General features: G+C 44.9%; 1 protein-coding gene across 1 annotated transcript in view; it reads right to left on the bottom strand.

Moving 5' to 3' along the window:
• The window catches only part of LOC136543896 (uncharacterized), a 150,784-nt gene extending 133,691 nt beyond the window's left edge, over positions 1 to 17,093 (bottom strand). Inside the window, exon 1 of the mRNA XM_066536221.1 lies at positions 12,584 to 17,093. Coding sequence (XP_066392318.1) covers positions 12,584 to 17,093 — 4,510 coding nt within the window. The remainder of the gene's footprint in view (positions 1 to 12,583) is intronic.
• Positions 17,094 to 18,184: the final 1,091 nt, after the last annotated feature.

Genomic DNA, 18,184 nt, shown 5'->3' with positions numbered 1-18,184 from the left:
TGACCCACGTCACCTAGGAGTTCCATCGGTTGCGTCCAAAATGATTTGTAAGCCTATGGTACATCTAGCGCAAACCATGCACCCATCTAGCACTGACACTAACACTGTCTTCATATGGAATGAAGTGAGATTCCACATGACCCACGTCACCTAACCGACACCAACACTGTCTCCAAACAGAAAGAAGCGATATTCCACATGACCCACGTCACCTAGGAGTTCCATCGGTTGCGTCCAAAATGATTTGTAAGCCTATGGTACATCTAGAGCAAACCATGCATCCATCTTGCACCGACACTAACACTGTCTCCAAACGGAATGAAGTGAGATTCCACATGACCCACGTCACCTAACCGACACCAACACTGTCTCCAAATAGAAAGAAGCGATATTCCACATGACCCACATCACATAGGAGTTCCCTCGTTTGCGTCCAAACCGATTTGTATGCCTATGGTACATCTAGCGCAAACCATGCACCTATCTTGCACCAACACAAACACTGTCTCCAAATGGAATGAAGTGAGATTCCACATGACCCACGTCACCTAGGAGTTCCATCGGGTGCGTCTAAAATGATTTCCGATCCAATGGTACGTTTGACGCAAACTGTGCACCTTTTTTGCGTCAAGATTAGCACCATGTCCGAAAGGCCGAAACGAGCTTCCAGTTGAGCCTATGGTACGTCTAGTCCAACCCATGTACCTATCTTGCACCGACATTAACATTGTCTCCAAACGGAAAGAAGTGAGATTCCACATGACCCACAACACCTAGGAGTTCCAACGGGTGCGTCCAAAACGATTTCTGAGCCAATGGTACATTGCACGCAAACCGTGCAGCTATCTTGCGTCGAGATTAGCACTATATCCAAAAGTCCGAAATGAGCTCCCACTTGAGTCTCGTCACCTAGTGGTACCATCGAGAGCGTGCAAAACAATTTATAAGCCTATGGTACATCTAGCGCAAACCATGCACCTATCTTGCACCGACACCAACACAGTCTCCATGTAACACCTCGGTTGTTAGCCTTGCATAACTTGACTTGCATAACATGAGCATGAGCATCAAGCATTCATAAATCATCATTTACAATTGAAACATCTGATCGAAACATATGAAACATTGCTTGTTATTTCGTGTTTCTTGTAACATATGCATATGATCATGTGCAAATAAATGCTAGTGTGTAATGTTGGTCACTATAACACCTTAGCTACACTTAGATTAACAAAAGGAACCTTGTTCATGAAGGCAACCTTTCATGATCAAGCACTTAAGCGATATTTCATGTGTTGACCTGAATAGCTATATGAGTGACTACTACATGAAATGCTTAAATAACCTTGCAAATTGTTTTAACATGCTGGGAGTATCATCATGAACAACTTTGGTATTTAGTGCTAGGGCTAGTTTGGTCATTTAGCCATGGTTTGAATGTGTATCATGATTTCAAAGTGACATGTTTGACTAAAGTTGAACTAGGTGTTAGGGACCTTGCATGGAGGAGTTCACTAAAGCAAAGTTGTAGTGTTTGACATAAGGAACAACTTTTATTTTTATGTCATGGACTGATTTAGCTTCTAACATGCTTGAATTGGACTCACAAAAATCAGCTTTTCACTGTTTTCATCACTTAAGAAAAATTTTCTAAGTCTGGATCCCTGACAGCCTGACAAGCCCACCTTGAGCACGATTTTTCTTCGTTTCTGTTGCGAATCAGAGCTTACTCCCTTAATCAAAGTTGAAGCTGGTACATAGGGCTAGGATTTTTGTTAAGATGGTTTACGATTTGGAGCCATGGATTAGCCGTTGTATCAACGGGAAAACTCGTCGTCAGGCTCGGCCATCGCGCGACTGACGAACTGAATCACGCGTTCAGTGGCCGACCATTCACAGGCGCTGCCCGCCGCGTGGTGGCCGGTAATGGCCGCGCGCACCATCTGGAGGCCGCACGCCGGCGCTGGGCCCGCTCGTCAGGCATCGACGGCCAGCAAGCCACCAGGGACGCGCTTAAGTCGCCACTGAGCCGGCCTTTCGCTCCCCCTCGCCTACTCACGCTCCTTTGCTCACTGCGCTCGCCATCGCCGTCGCAGCCGCCCCGTCGAGCTCGCCCGCACTCACCGCCACCCCAGCCTCCAATCGGCCGCACTCACAGCTCCGCCTCACCCTACTCCACCGTTCCCACCTTGCTGCGCCCACAGCCGCGCCATTGGTAAGCCGTGCTTCGCTTTGCGCCACCGCAGGTGTGTCTCTGCCAGAGCTCCGCCATGGCCATCGTCATGGCCATGCCGTGGTAGTCCACCATTCCGCGTGATAGTTGGTGCGCTAGGACCGCCGTAGTACACCGGTGCTTGTCCGAGCCTGAGATCGAGCCACCGAGGTCGTCACCGGCGTTTGCCATTGTTCCGCCCTGCCGTGCCATCACAGCCGTCTGCCATGGTCGGCGGTGAAGTGCTTCGGTGCTCCTTCCATCAATGCGAAGGCCACCACCGGGTGCGGGTGATTGGGTAGACCACGTAGGTGTAGTCGCTACCGCCGGCGGGTTCACCGGCGACGAGCTAGGGCCGTGCCGCGTCGAACGCCACCGTCTCCCCTATTTTCAGTCGATGACATGTGGGTCCGGCTGACCGGTGGGCCCCTGTTGCCAGTGACTGGGAGTAGAAAGCTAGTTCATTCCTTTCAGATTTAAACCCTAATTTCAAGTGTTTTGTTATTTTTGTATATTTAGTTTGGTAGCTCCAAAAATTGTGAAATAAATTTGTAAGTGTTCCTTAGGAAGTGTAGTATTTAAGAAAAATATGTTCTTGGCTTCAACAGTAGAAATTTCTGGAGATTTAAATAGGGATTTCAAATGTGCTTTTGAATGCATTCAAATTTGTTTATTTTATATCTAGAGTTCCTGTGCTCCAAAAATTATGAAATTTTTGTGGTAGGCTATTCTTGTTATACATGAGCTTGGATAAAAATTTGAGGACCAGTGCATGTGTAGATCTATAGTTATAGATTTTTCTTTTATAAATAGTTAATACTTGCATGAATTTTTATAAATTAATTATGAGTCCAAAATTCATGAAATTTGTTGGAGGTGATACTAGTACCATATGGATGTTAGGAAAAATAAGAAATCTGTTGCTTGACACTTTTCAATAGGATTTTCCATTTATGCTATTTCAAGCCTTGCTTCCTTATCATTTTTGTATAGGATGTTCTACTTAGTAAAATTACATGAAATTTTTATAGTAGCCCTTTGATAGCATTAGTAAGGCTCTGTAAAATTTTGAGAATTTATTAAGCACATCTGATATATATTTATTATTTAACCTAGATATCTAAATAAAATAATAAAGGCAATTTAATAAATAGTTTGGGCTTCACCATTATATCATATTAACTGTATTGGTATGCTTAAACTGTTGGTAGGTTCTAGGTTGTCAAATTGTGAATGATTACATAAAGTAGAAGTACTATTACTTTATATTGCATGATAAATCATTTCCGAACCGATTCTAGAATATGATAAGTTGCATGTTGAAACTGATGTCGACTGTAAAAATGGTTAATAACAAAGTTGTAGAGAATTTGATAAGCTTTCCAGAAAGTCTAGGATCACTGTTTTTGGATTTGTAGAACTCCAGTCATGAGTGAAACAAGTGGCTGTTATTTTATGGTGTAGTCGATGCATTGTAGAAGTAGTTAAGTAGTAATCGAGAAGAGATATGCACCTACTCAACAACACGATGTACTTGTTAACATTATGCATTCGTAATACTCATACCATACTCATGCATCTAGGATCGGAGGAAGAGATCACGTTGCTGGAATTCGAAGAAGCAGAGGAAGGGAACCCGCAGGAGGATCCGCAAGCCGCAGCTCCCGAAGGCGTGGAGCAGAACCCTGAAGAGCTTCCGGAGTGCCCTGATCATCGCCCTACTTCCTTTCTGCGAGGCAAGCCCCGGAGCATTATAAGTCTCCCAGTAATTTACAAATGTTTACTTACGTATTTATGATTGATGCATTAGGTTATAAGAGTTGAATAAAACCACTTGATGCATGTACATTCCTTGTCCAGATATTATCCCGTTAACCGGTATAGGTCCAGGATCGAATATATGCTTAGCCATGCTTAGACCGGTAGAAGTCGGGTGATTTCCTGTCACCTGCGAGATATAGGTGGATACCGAAGCACGGTTGGCTATGTCTGCTATCGTGGAACAGAACCATGGTTAATGTAAATGGAGACCGGGCGGGATATCGATAGAAAAGCAACAAGGCATGGAGGTCTTGGGTGTGGATCTATCCCCGTCTGTGTCGATCAAGGACCATACCGTTGTTGGAACTTCTGACAAGATTGAACGCATGCCTCTCACTTAGCTGGCCGGATAATTCGTTCCGACCGCGAAGCCGAGTAATTCAACTCAGGCCGGGAACCGTTCTGTTGTGCGCTCCTTCCGGGGAACGATCAGACTGAGCCCAAGGGCAGGCTTGGCCTGAGCATCCTGGCATCTGGTGTTCCAGATTGTGCGGCGCAGTATGAACCCGCGAAATGTGTACCGGAGTTGTACCAAAGGTGACCTAAGACTATCGTGGCTGATAGATCTGGGTTTGTGTTAGGAATAAATTCCCAGCTGGTGAAAAACGATTCGAATTGCCGTCTCTCCCGGATAGTGAGAAACTTGGCTAGCTCCAACATCGTAGTAACTGCGTTATGAAACATGATGGTTCGGATGGATATGGAATTACAATACCTGCTATGGTTACTATTGCATGCTTCTAAAAAGATATACCACATGTTTGGCACAGGATAGTTGCTAATCTAGAAATGGATAGTTATAATTAACTTGATAAAGGAATCACAAGTGTACAAAGATTAATTGCCTTTTTCGCAAAAATATTGTCAAGTTACGTCCACTTATACAGCCTTGCATAATCCTTGGAGTCATTTTATTTCTGGTTCATGACGGGTAAGTCTAGCTGAGTACCTTCTTGTACTCAGGGTTTATTTTCCCATTGTTGCAGATGGCACTGTGTATCATGGTTATTGCAAGAGTTGCTTCTATCCCGCTGTGGATGAGGAGTAAGCCTTGGGCAGGCTTCCTTAGTAATTCCTATCTTTGCTTTTGTGGATCGTGATCTGGCATGGCACTGTATTAAACTATGTTGGAAAAACTTTATCTCGAACTTATTTGCTTCCGCTTTGTTTATCAAACTTGTTTTGTAATAACTTTTATTCGTACTCTGATGTTGAAACGTATCTGTGAACTTTATGTAATATGTGGCATGTATGTTGAATCCTGTACGATCTTGGTTGTTGTAAATCATTTATCGAGACCCGTCGCGGTACTCGACGGACTACCGGGTTTATATGGGTTCAAGTATGACAGTGCGACCGCTTGCGGATTGCCATTGTACTTGTATTCTTATAAATTGGTCGGTTCTGCGACAGCTGGCATCAGAGCAAGATTTAACGTTAATTGTCACAAGTGTATTTAAAAACAAAAGTTTTTGTTTTCCAAAAACCCTTCTCTAGCAACTAATAGTTAATAATAGGTACTTGAAATCTAAAGTGTGCCATTGATCACTTTCCTTATGCCCAAATTAAGGACTATTAGGTGGCTATTTAAGTACTAACATGGGGGTTTTCACTTCGTCGTCCATACGGCGTGCTATAGTATGGATGCCATTCACTTGAGTGGTAATGTATGGATCAATGCCTCTACGTCAAGGTAAGATGAGTGTATGACCGCAAGATGTGAGCGTGCGGTCGGGAAGAGTTAGCTTTGGTACGGCTATGTATACATGCTTGCATGTGTATATGGTACGTATTTAATTGTGGGTTAAATTCTTATCGGGTAGATTGATACGGAAGTATATGTATGGGTATACATATATGGAAGTATTTACAATTACATTCTGCATATTTCATTATGGGTTTAGGGCTGAAATGAAATTTTATGCAGGTACACTAACAACAAAACGTGTAGCTCGACTAGTTATGCTATTTATGAGAGAACGTATGTATGCCACCGTGTCTACCGCTAGAAACAAATTTTTCCTAAGTTTGTGAGGACGTACGGCACGAGCATGCATCATGTTAAAACACCATTCACACAATTACATTTGTTCCTCCCCTTATAAAGAATCTTACTCGGTTATGTAACTCTTATCCATTATGGCATTGTCTCACCAAGGGTACATGTTAATGGTACAGATGGCACGCACCAAGCAGACTGCTCGCAAGTCCACCGGAGGAAGAGCTCCTAGCCGTCAGCTTGCTCCACGTACCCGTCAACGTCACACGTTCCTTGGAGAGTTTGGGATGCCTACACTCTTATGGAGAGTGCTCAGCTATGTAGGTTATCCTGATGGAATGGAACCCCGCTACTTCTGGGCGAATGAGCGGTTGGGAGAAGGTCTCTTAGTTACTGTGGAGGCCGTTGTTCGTCCCCGAGGTGACGATTCTGAGTGGACAGGCTGGTGTTATGAGTCAACTGGCAGGACTGCTGAAGAAGCAGCTGGTAGGGCAGCTTTTGGGATCTTGAGGAATATCATGGATCGTTTTCCTCAGGAGCTGGCAGCCGCTTTGGTTGGAGTCTTTCCAAGAGGTAACCCATCCACTGACTCATGGCAGCAGGCAAGAGGAAGACCCTTAGAAGTTGGTGCAGCAGAAAGGCAGAACAGTGATAACCCTTCCATGAGCGCCATGTTCGCAGTGATGAGAGTGTTGGATGGAGTTGAAGGTAGCCTCAGACGTGTGTCTGGTGCTCTTGGTCATGCTCGCGAAGACCGACGTCAGCTTCAGAGGGAGCACGACATCGAGATTGAGAGGCTCACCGAAGAGATGACTCGGTTAACTCACCAACGGAATGCAGCCTGGTCCAGGGAAGATGTTCTGAGAGCTCGACAGTTTGAGCTGGAACAGCAGCTGGCAAATGCGGAAGAATACAACGATAATCTGCATGAAGAGGTTCATCTACTGCACAATCAGCCCCACCCTTATGTACCACCTGGAGCCGCAGAAATGGATCTAGAGGGGTACGAGGAAGAAGAAGAAGTGGCACCTGAAGAAGAAGTAGAACCTGAGGAAGGAGATGAGTCTGCGTCTGACCTCGATAGTGATCATGATGAGGATTAGATCGCTTCGCATTTAGTGGAAAGACTAATGTATCACCTTTATTTATGTAATGGACCTGTAGTTCCAAGTAGGCATTAGTAATCGGACTATCATGTAATGTTAATCGCACGTTTGGGTAAACGTTAATGCAATTTCGGTTCCTTGTTGGTAATTACGCTTTAAATTGCATGCGTTATGAGCACGATAAGTGGTCAAATTGGCGATGTCATGTTGCGAGAATGAATTATTATGCCTCTGTTTTTATTGTGCTTTTGAGAATTTTCTCCAGTAATTTCAGTTTGGCATGAGTACCTAATTCATCTGCAATCTCTTGGCATCGACCAATAATCGCTTATTGTTGCAACTTCACAGATGACGCGCACCCGTGCTGGAGCTGGTGGCAGCCAGGATGGCAACCAGGATGACTTGCCACCCCCACCGCCACTGTCTGCTCAGGAATTCTTTGCCCAGTTCCTAGGGAGCCAGAGGACAATGGAAGAAGCTTTGCGCCTTATCGCGCAAAACACTGCTCGTGGCCACCCACAGCAACCAGGGGCCGAGCCAAATCAACACAGTTCATTCAAGGAGTTTCTGGACACGAAGCCGCCGATCTTCAAGGTGGCTGAGGAACCACTGCAGGCCGATGAGTGGCTAAATACAATCGAGCAAAAATTCCGTCTGCTAAGGGTCACCGAACACCTGAAAGCAGAATATGCTTCTCATCAATTGCAAGGACCAGCAGGAATCTGGTGGACGCACTTTCTGTCGTCTCTACCTGCTAATGCGAGAGTGACATGGGAACAATTCAAGATGGCTTTCAGGGGACACCATATTCCCCCGGGCCTGATGCGCATGAAAGCAGCAGAATTTATGAGGCTCACTCAGGTATCCAAGTCACTCACAGAATATATGCACGCATTCAATAACTTGTCAAGATATGCTCCAAGTTTCGTGGATACTGAAGAGAAAAAGATTGAGAGTTTCAAGCGAGGTCTGGGTACCAAATTAATGAAGACTATGGCAAACTCCCGATGTGCCACGTACAATGAATTCATTAGTGATGCCTTGACCCAAGAAAATCACAACAACATGCATGCAGTTGCTAAAGGTCGCAAGAGGGCCTATGAGGCCGGTGCATCCGGATCTTTCCAGTCAAAAGCGCCTATCACACCTAGGCCACAATTCCGTCCACCTGCACCCAAGTTCAGGCCTCCACCACCGAAAGCTCAGAATAACAGGCCACAGAAACCATTTCGTAAGGCATTCACTATTGCCTTACCAAAAGGGAATGGTAATCAGGACAGCTCCGCCGGATTCAGAAGCAATCAACCTTGTTTCAACTGCAACCAACTGGGTCATTGGTCCAAGGAGTGCCCCCACCCCAAGAGGAATGGCAACCCAAATCAGAACAATCAGAGGCAGGTGAATGCCAGGGCACGTCAGGGACAAGTGCATTATACCGCTGTAGAGGAAGTGCCCGCCGGAGAAGTTGTCACGGCTGGTATGTTTCTTGTCAACAAGCATCCCGCTGTTGTTTTATTTGATTCGGGAGCTTCTCATTCATTTATGAGTCAAGCATTTGCATCTAGACATGATCAAGAAATAATTGAAGTAAGCAAAGGGGGTTTTAACATAAGTTCAGCAGGGGGAACTGTTACTACCAAAAAGATAGTCAAAAATGTACTCATTTTTGTAACGTCCAGTCCCGACATACATGGCCCAGGCCCACTCTTCCTAGGAGTGGTCCCACCCGCGTAGCAACCCGCTTGAACTTTCGTCCTCGCTTCGTTCAAAACGGTTAACCGAAGGTTACTACGCGTCCCTGGCCCTGGTATTTAAGTCGATCCGACAATTTCAGGATTTCCAGTATGGTACTAAACCTGGTTGCACAGTGTTTTTCGCGACGCTACAGCACCACGTGAACAGTACTCCGAATTTGGTCGGCCCATTTTCGGATGAGCAGTGTTTCGGTGAACAGTAGCCTGGACCCAGCTGCTACAGTATCCGACACCTTCTGCTACAGTAGCGCCAGCCCATACTGAAATTTAATTGGGCCCACTTTGGCCCATTAGGATGTTACAATTTTGATCCAAGGGAGGGAGTACACCACAGATTTGATAATATTGCCGGGATTGTCGATAGGTGTAATCTTAGGCATGAATTGGATGAAGTATCATGGTGCTCTTATTGACACTAGCACCCGTACTATCATGTTGCGAGAACCCACGGGAGGGAATGCTTTTCTAGTTCCACTCTCCCGCGATTTCGAACCCCAACATTTAGCCTGTGCTATCCAAGCCACCACAATATGTGATATCCCAGTGGTTTGTGAGTTTCCGGATGTATTTCCAGAGGAATTACCAGGTCTACCACCGGATAGGGACGTGGAATTTAAGATCGAATTAGTGCCAGGTACCGCACCCATATCCAGAAGGCCCTATAGAATGCCACCCAATGAGTTAGCAGAACTCAAGGTTCAATTGCAAGATCTATTGGACAAAGGTCTTATCCAACCTAGTTCATCTCCGTGGGGATGTCTAGCACTGTTTGTGAAAAAGAAGGATAAGTCACTAAGGATGTGTGTAGATTACAGACCACTCAATGCTGTGACCATCAAGAACAAATATCCATTACCCCGCATCGACATCTTGTTCGATCAGCTAGCAAAGGCAAAAGTATTCTCCAAAATTGACTTAAGATCAGGTTACCATCAGATAAAGATTAGACCGGAGGATATACCTAAAACGGCTTTCTCTACTAGGTACGGCTTATACGAGTATTTGGTTATGTCTTTTGGACTAACGAATGCTCCAGCCTATTTCATGTACCTAATGAACTCGGTATTCATGCCCGAACTTGATAAGTTCGTGGTCGTGTTTATCGATGACATATTGATTTATTCAGAAAGTGAGTCAGATCATGAAGAGCATCTAAGGATTGTCCTATCCAGACTGAGGGAACATAAGCTATATGCCAAGTTTAGCAAATGTGAGTTTTGGATGAGCAAAGTACCATTTTTAGGTCACATTTTATCGAGAGATGGAATCTCAGTAGACCCATCAAAAGTACAAGAGGTCATGGATTGGAAAGCCCCAACTTCGGTGCATGAAGTTCGGAGTTTTCTAGGGTTAGCAGGATACTATCGTCGGTTTATTCCCGACTTCTCAAAGATAGCTAAGCCTATAACCAGACTACTTCAGAAAGATGAGAAATACAAATGGACACCAGAATGTGAAACAGCTTTTCACACCCTCAGAACTTTATTGACTACAGCACCAGTGCTAGCACAACCAGACATTGAAAAGCCTTTTGATGTATTTTGTGATGCATCAGGAATAGGTTTGGGATGTGTACTTATGCAAGAAGGGAGAGTAATTGCATATGCCTCTCGGCAGTTGAGGAAACATGAAGTCAACTACCCTACACATGATTTGGAACTTGCAGCCGTTGTCCATGCACTAAAGATATGGAGACATTACTTGTTGGGCAATGTATGTCATATCTATACTGACCACAAAAGCCTCAAGTATATCTTTACCCAGCCAGAACTGAACATGAGACAACGTAGATGGTTGGAATTGATTAAGGACTATAATTTGGAAGTGCATTACCATCCGGGTAAAGCTAATGTGGTAGCCGACGCACTTAGTCGGAAGTCCCATTGCAACACTATGGAAGCGCTATTGGAAGATGGATTCAACTTGCTACATCCTGCTGTACTACACAATATCACCATCAGTTGTTCGCTTGAAGGCAAAATCATAGAGCTACAACAGACTGATGTAGGAATAAGTCACATAAAGAGAAAAATGCAAGAGCAAGAAACAAAACATTTTAGATTGGACGAAAAAGGTGTATTATGGTTTGAGGACCGACTAGTGGTGCCAAAAGACCGTGAGCTAAGGAATCAAATTTTAGAAGAAGCTCACTCGTCCAAATTGTCTATCCACCCGGGTAGTAGTAAAATGTATCAGGATCTAAGAAACCGTTTTTGGTGGACTAAGATGAAGAAAGAGATCGCAGCCTATGTTGCTAGGTGTGATAACTGCAGCAGAGTGAAAGCCGTCCATATGAAAACCGCTGGATTACTTCAGCCATTGCCTATTCCAGGATGGAAATGGGAGGAAATCAGCATGGACTTTATCACAGGCCTTCCAACAACGCCCCAAGGTCACGATTCAATCTGGGTCATTGTTGATCGTCTCACCAAGTCAGCACATTTTGTACCAGTTCACACAACATATCACGCGGGTAAATACTCTGAGTTATATGTTTCTCAGATTGTGAAATTGCATGGAGTACCCAGGACCATAATCTCAGATAGAGGACCACAGTTCATAGCTCGTTTCTGGGAGCACTTACACCAAGCTTTGGGAACCAAGCTAATCAGAAGCTCAGCTTATCATCCGCAAACTTCAGGACAGACAGAGCGAGTGAACCAAATCCTAGAAGATTTACTTAGGGCTTGTGTTATATCTTCAAAAGGTTCATGGGAGAAATGGTTACCTTTAGCTGAATTCTCCTATAACAACAGTTATCAAGCGAGTATCAAAATGGCTCCATTTGAAGCCTTGTATGGCAGAAAGTGCAGAACTCCATTGAATTGGATCGAGCCCGGTGAAAGGAGATATTTTGGTATTGATTTTGTCAATGAAGCCGAAGAACAAGTACGTATCATCCAACAACACATGAAGGCAGCTCAATCAAGACAGAAGAGTTATGCCGATAGAAGAAGAAGACCACTAACTTTTGAAGTAGGTGACTATGTGTACTTGAGAGTATCACCCATGAAAGGTGTAAAAAGATTTGGGATGAAAAAGAAGCTTTCACCAAGATATGTAGGGCCATACAAAATTTTGGAACGAAAAGGAAATGTTGCTGATAGAGGGGGAGTGCCCGATCTTTCGGTGAGTGGAGATAATTTCGATCTGGTGGAAGTAGACCCTCACGATCCGACTACGACGAGCGAACCCGAAGCGCCAATGCAATCGCTGAACCAACTCCCGATGGTTACCAACCTCGCCGGTGCGAGATCAGCCTGATCACGAAGATCGTTTCCTGCACGCAATCGAAAAACGAACAAGAAAAAGACGCGAGCAATCACAATTATCGCTCGAAGGTGGAGTTCTGAATCACACAAAGACGGCGCGGAATTGCCGTGTTCGAGAGTAGCTAAAGCTAGATGTAAAACAAAACTCGAGTTGTAAACAAAAGGGACTCCGACTAAATAAAGGGGGCGCAGCCCCTGGAGTCCAGATCGACGGCAGGAGGGGGGGCGCCACTAGGGGAAAGGCGGCGGCTCCCAGCCCTAGGCGCCCCACCTGGGCTGCCCTGTTGGGCCATCTTCTTATTCCGCTGGCCCTTCGTTCCTTAACAGCATGATGAAGTTTAATTCTCTCGCACGGGCCCGAGTGATTGGCCCTAGATGATCAACTGGAGGCGCCTGAGGTGCTGCTGGTGTAGATGTACTCGTGGTGTCCTCATCATCCTCCCCTTCTTGAATTGAAGTCGTCCTCGACGGCAACTCCTCATCTTCGCCCGCATAAGGTTTCAAATCTGCAACATTAAAACTCGTGGAAACACCAAACTCCGCAGGCAGGTCAAGGATGTAAGCATTATCATTAATCTTGGTTAGTACTTTAAAAGGACCAGCAGCACGTGGCATCAATTTAGAACGACGTAAAGTAGGAAAACGATCCTTTCTTAAATGCAACCAAACCATATCACCCGGTTCAAAAGTAACATGTTTTCTCCCTTTACTACCCGCAACCTGATATTTAGCATTAGCAGTAGCAATGTTTTGTTTAGTTTGTTCATGCAAGCTAATCATTTGATCAATATGTGCAGCGGCATCTATGTGTGGAGCGTCCTCAGCATCAAGAGCAAACAAATCAATGGGCGCTCGAGGAATATAACCATAAACAATCTGAAAGGGACACATTTTTGTAGAAGAATGCGTTGCATGATTATAAGCAAACTCAACATGAGGCAAGCAATCCTCCCAACGTTTCAAGTTTTTATCTAAAACAGCCCTAAGCATGGTTGACAAAGTTCGATTAACCACCTCAGTTTGCCCATCAGTCTGAGGGTGACAAGTAGTGCTAAACAGCAATTTAGTTCCCATTTTATTCCACAGTGATCTCCAAAAATGACTGAGAAACTTAGCATCACGATCAGAGACTATTGTATTTGGAATACCATGCAAACGAATAATCTCTTTAAAGAACAATTCAGCAATATTGCTAGCATCATCAGTCTTATGACAAGGTATAAAATGAGCCATTTTGGAGAAACGATCAACAACCACAAAAATACTGTCCCTCCCCTTCTTAGTTCGAGGCAATCCCAAAACAAAGTCCATAGAAATATCAAGCCAAGGGGAAGTAGGAACAGGCAAAGGCATGTACAAACCATGGTTGTTCAATCGTGACTTAGCTTTCTGGCAAGTATTGCAACGTGCAACAAGGCGCTCAACATCAGCGCGCATCCGGGGCCAAAAGAAATGAGCAGCCAGCACCTCATGCGTCTTGTAGACGCCAAAGTGCCCCATGAGACCGCCTCCATGCGCTTCCTGTAACAACAAACGACGAACCGAGCTAGCTGGAACACACAGCTTGTTAGCGCGAAACAGGAACCCGTCCTGTATGTGAAATTTGCCCCATGGTTTGCCATGAATACAATGGGCAAAAGCATCTTTAAAATCAGCATCATCCACATATTGCTCCTTCACAGTTTGCAGGCCAAAAAATTTAAAATCTAACTGTGATAGCATGGTATAGCGACGAGACAAAGCATCAGCAATAACATTTTCTTTCCCGCTCTTGTGTTTAATAATGTAAGGAAAAGACTCAATGAATTCTACCCATTTAGCATGACGACGGTTCAGGTTTGTTTGGGTACGAATATGTTTTAACGCCTCATGATCAGAATGAATTATAAACTCGCGATGCCAAAGGTAGTGCTGCCAAGTATGCAAAGTGCGCACTAAAGCATAAAGCTCCTTATCATAAGTAGAATAATTCAAGCTAGCACCACTTAATTTCTCGCTAAAATAGGCAACAGGTTTTCCTTCTTGTAACAAAACAGCACCTAGCCCAATACCGCTAGCATCACATTCAAGCTCAAACACTTTAGTAAAATCAGGCAACTGCAAGAGAGGAGAATTGGTTAACTTATCTTTCAAGGTGCTGAACGCAACCTCTTGCGAATCACTCCAAGCAAAGGGGACATCCTTCTTTGTAAGCTCATGTAGAGGCGCTGCAATGGAGCTAAAATCACGAACAAACCTGCGGTAGAAACCTGCAAGGCCAAGAAAGCTTCGAATTTGTGTGACCGTCGTCGGTGTAGGCCACGCCCGAATGGCATCGATCTTGCTGCTATCCACCTCAATGCCCTGTGGAGTAACAACATAGCCAAGAAACGAGACACGTTGTGTGCAAAACATGCATTTTTCGATGTTAGCAAATAAATTGGCCGCACGCAACGCATCAAAAACAGCACGCAAATGGTCTAAATGCTCTTCCATAGACTTGCTGTAAATAAGGATATCATCAAAATAGACAACTACAAACAATCCTATGAAGGGCCTCAGAACTTCATTCATCAAACGCATAAAAGTGCTGGGAGCATTCGTCAAACCAAACGGCATAACCAACCATTCATATAACCCAAATTTCGTTTTAAAAGCCGTTTTCCATTCATCACCTAATTTCATGCGAATCTGATGGTAGCCACTACGCAAATCAATCTTAGTAAAAATAATGGCACCACTAAGCTCATCTAGCATATCATCAAGGCGTGGTATAGGATATCGGTAGCGAATGGTAATGTTATTAATAGCACGACAGTCTACACACATACGCCAAGAGCCATCTTTCTTTGGAACAAGTAACACAGGAACAGAGCAAGGGCTAAGAGACTCACGAATATAACCCTTGTCAAGCAACGCCTGTACCTGTCGCTGGATCTCCTTTGTCTCATCCGGATTTGTACGGTACGGGGCGCGGTTCGGGAGCTGTGCGCCGGGAATGAGGTCGATCTGGTGCTCAATGCCACGAAGTGGTGGAAGGCCTGGTGGCAAATCTTTTGGAAAGACATCAGCGTACTCCTGCAAAATGTTAGCAACAGCAGGGGGAATATCCAAAGACGGTGTATCATCAAGGGAAACGAGCACACGAGAGCATATAAGGGCATAGCATGGCAAAGTAGCATCGTGTAACTTATCAAAATCAGCACGTGTAGCAAGCAAAACAGGAGCATTTAACTTGATTTCAGAATTAACAGAGGTCGATGGTGCAAGTTGTTTAGCAGTTTTAGCAGCTCGAGCAAGATCATCTTTAATAATTTGTTCAGGTGTCATTGGATGTATAATTATTTTTTGACCCTTAAACATGAGAGAATAGTGATTGGAACGACCATGATGCAAGCTATCAGTATCATATTGCCAAGGTCGCCCAAGTAACAGAGAGCATACTTCCATGGGAATAACATCACAATCGACAAAATCAGAATAAGCACCCATGGAGAAAGGAACACGGACCGAACGAGTAATTCTAATTTTCCCACCATCATTAAGCCATTGAATGTGATATGGATGTGGATGCTTACGAGTGGGTAAAGACAACTTCTCAACCAGCGCGGTACTCGCCAAATTGTTGCAGCTGCCGCTGTCGATGATGATGCGAATGGATCGCTCTTGCACAACGCCCTTGGTATGGAAAAGAGTGTGTCGCTGATTCGTCTCAGGCGTAGCGACCTGTGTACTAAGAACACGCTGCACAACAAGACTTTCATACCTATCGGCGTCGTCCGGGTTGACATGTACGTCCGTCTTTGCTGCATGGTCAGTGGCAAGCATAGCGGGTTGAATATCGTCAGAATCACTAGCGGAAGAATACTCACCATCGTCACGAATGAGCAAGGCACGCTTGTTCGGACATTCCCGAGACACATGGCCAAATCCTTGGCAACGAAAGCACTGAATATCCCGTGTGCGGCGTGTGGAAGGAACTGCACCTGTGGACGGAGGAGTACCTGCAGAAGTGGCTGCCCGCTCACGTGGTGTAGTGGTGGGTGTGGACGGTGCAGGGGGCGCGGGTGTTGAACCGGATGTCGAGCTTCGTCCTGCAAAAGAGTTAGAATATGGCTTCGAGCGGCGTCCCTGTATTTGACGTTCAGCTTTGCAAGCAAATTCAAATAATGTGGTCATATCATAATACTCTTTGTAATCAAGTATATCCTGAATTTCACGGTTTAAACCACCACGAAAACGTGCCATAGCAGCATCGTTTTCCTCAACTAACCCACACCGAATCATGCCTTTTTGCAATTCCTGGTAATAGTCCTCTACAGATTGTGAACCTTGCTGAAAACATTGCATTTTATTAAGCAAATCACGAGCATAATAAGAAGGTACAAATCTGTATCGCATAGCAGCTTTTAATTGATCCCATGTGGTTGGAACTGTAGCGGGATGTTTTTGTTTATATTCACGCCACCAAATTAAAGCAAAATCAGTAAATTCACTAATAGCAGCTTTAACTTGAGAATTAGCAGGAATATCATGGCATGAAAATTTCTGGTCGACTTCTAATTCCCAATCAAGATATGCAGCAGGATCATATTTGCCATTAAAAGATGGAATTTTAAATTTTATCTTAGCAAAAGAATCATTACCGGGACGGCGTGGCACACGGCGAGCGCGGCCTTGACGGTCTCCACCGTCCTGCTCCGTGTCACCAACATAATCGTTCTGGAGATCTGCGACCAGCGTGCTCAATGAGTCGAGGCGTGACACGATGGTGTCGAGCGTGGTCTTGGTGGCTATCTGCGAGAGGTCTAGCTGATCGAACCGCTCGTTCGACGTAGTGACCGTGGAATCCATCCGTTCATGCATCGTCTTGATGTCGGTGGCAAGTCCATCAATCTGTGTCCGCATGTCCTGCAGCTCATCCTTCACGTCGTCGCCGTCGCCTGCCATGGTTAGCGCAAACACAAAACCGATGCCAAAATAGGGTGTAACGGTTCACAATGCGCTCACACTAGTGCTGTTATCAATGTCTTATCCGTTCTTACCTAGCACACAGGGGCGACCCACAACCGACCGGAGGAACTCGCGAAAGATTGGAGCAGCGATTGCCTGGGAACAAAGTCAGCTCGTCGTAGAACTATGTGGAGTTCTGGGTAGGCCGCACTCAAGTCAAGGATTAGCAATTAACGAATGCAGATTAGCGAATGTTCAATAAGTATCCAAAGTACAAGTCACAAGTGCTGGCTAAGACGTGTCCTAGACGTAGCGCAACAAGGTGAAACAAAGGACGATGGAAAGAACTCACAGAACAAGCAAATAGCCCGGATTTTTCTTTTTTTTTTTCTTGAATTTTCCCCGGATTTTTCCAAAAGGTACTAGTAGGAATCAACTTTTTTTTTTTTTGAACAAGGATCACAAAAGATGCAACCACAAAAATTGGCACCTACAACTGAGGTGTTATGTGGCCTACAGAAAAACAACACGTTCTCTGAAAAACGTGCAAAACCCTTGACAATTTTTTTTCTATATTTTCCCGAATTTTTTTGGGGATTTTGACGAAACCAAACAGACCGAAGGTGAGTTTGGGTCGGCTCCAAATGGTGTCGAGATGCTCCACAAAAAATTTCAGATTTTTCTGACAAACGAGCGAAAAGTTATGCCTGTTTTACCGAAGGTATCTCAAGTTATGTTTTTCGGAAGGCACAACACGGCGGCGGCAGTTAGGGCAAAGCGTCCCTAAACTCCAACACCGATCACAGGATCAATCGTCCCTGTGACTAACAGCAGTAGGTAGGCGCCAGATGATGTAAGGAGGGCTGCGATGCAGGAGAAATAACAGCGGCTGGCAACCTATCTAGGGTTAGCGCGGCGGCGAGAGATCACACAAGGCGGCTAGCGGGGGCAAGTCGAGTAATATGGTGGCTTCGACTTGTTGTTTGGGAACGGTGGGTGGGATAGCGGCGGAAACAAAGAATAGCAACGGTGCGGTTGAACTACGACCACGAACACAATCCTAAACCAGCAACAAGACTCGACCACGG

Source organism: Miscanthus floridulus, chromosome 3 (genome assembly GCF_019320115.1).
Source record: "Miscanthus floridulus cultivar M001 chromosome 3, ASM1932011v1, whole genome shotgun sequence".
Taxonomy (NCBI): Eukaryota; Viridiplantae; Streptophyta; class Magnoliopsida; order Poales; family Poaceae; genus Miscanthus; species Miscanthus floridulus.
The sequence above is the reverse complement of the archived record's forward strand: the minus strand, read 5'-3'. Positions and strand labels throughout refer to the sequence as shown.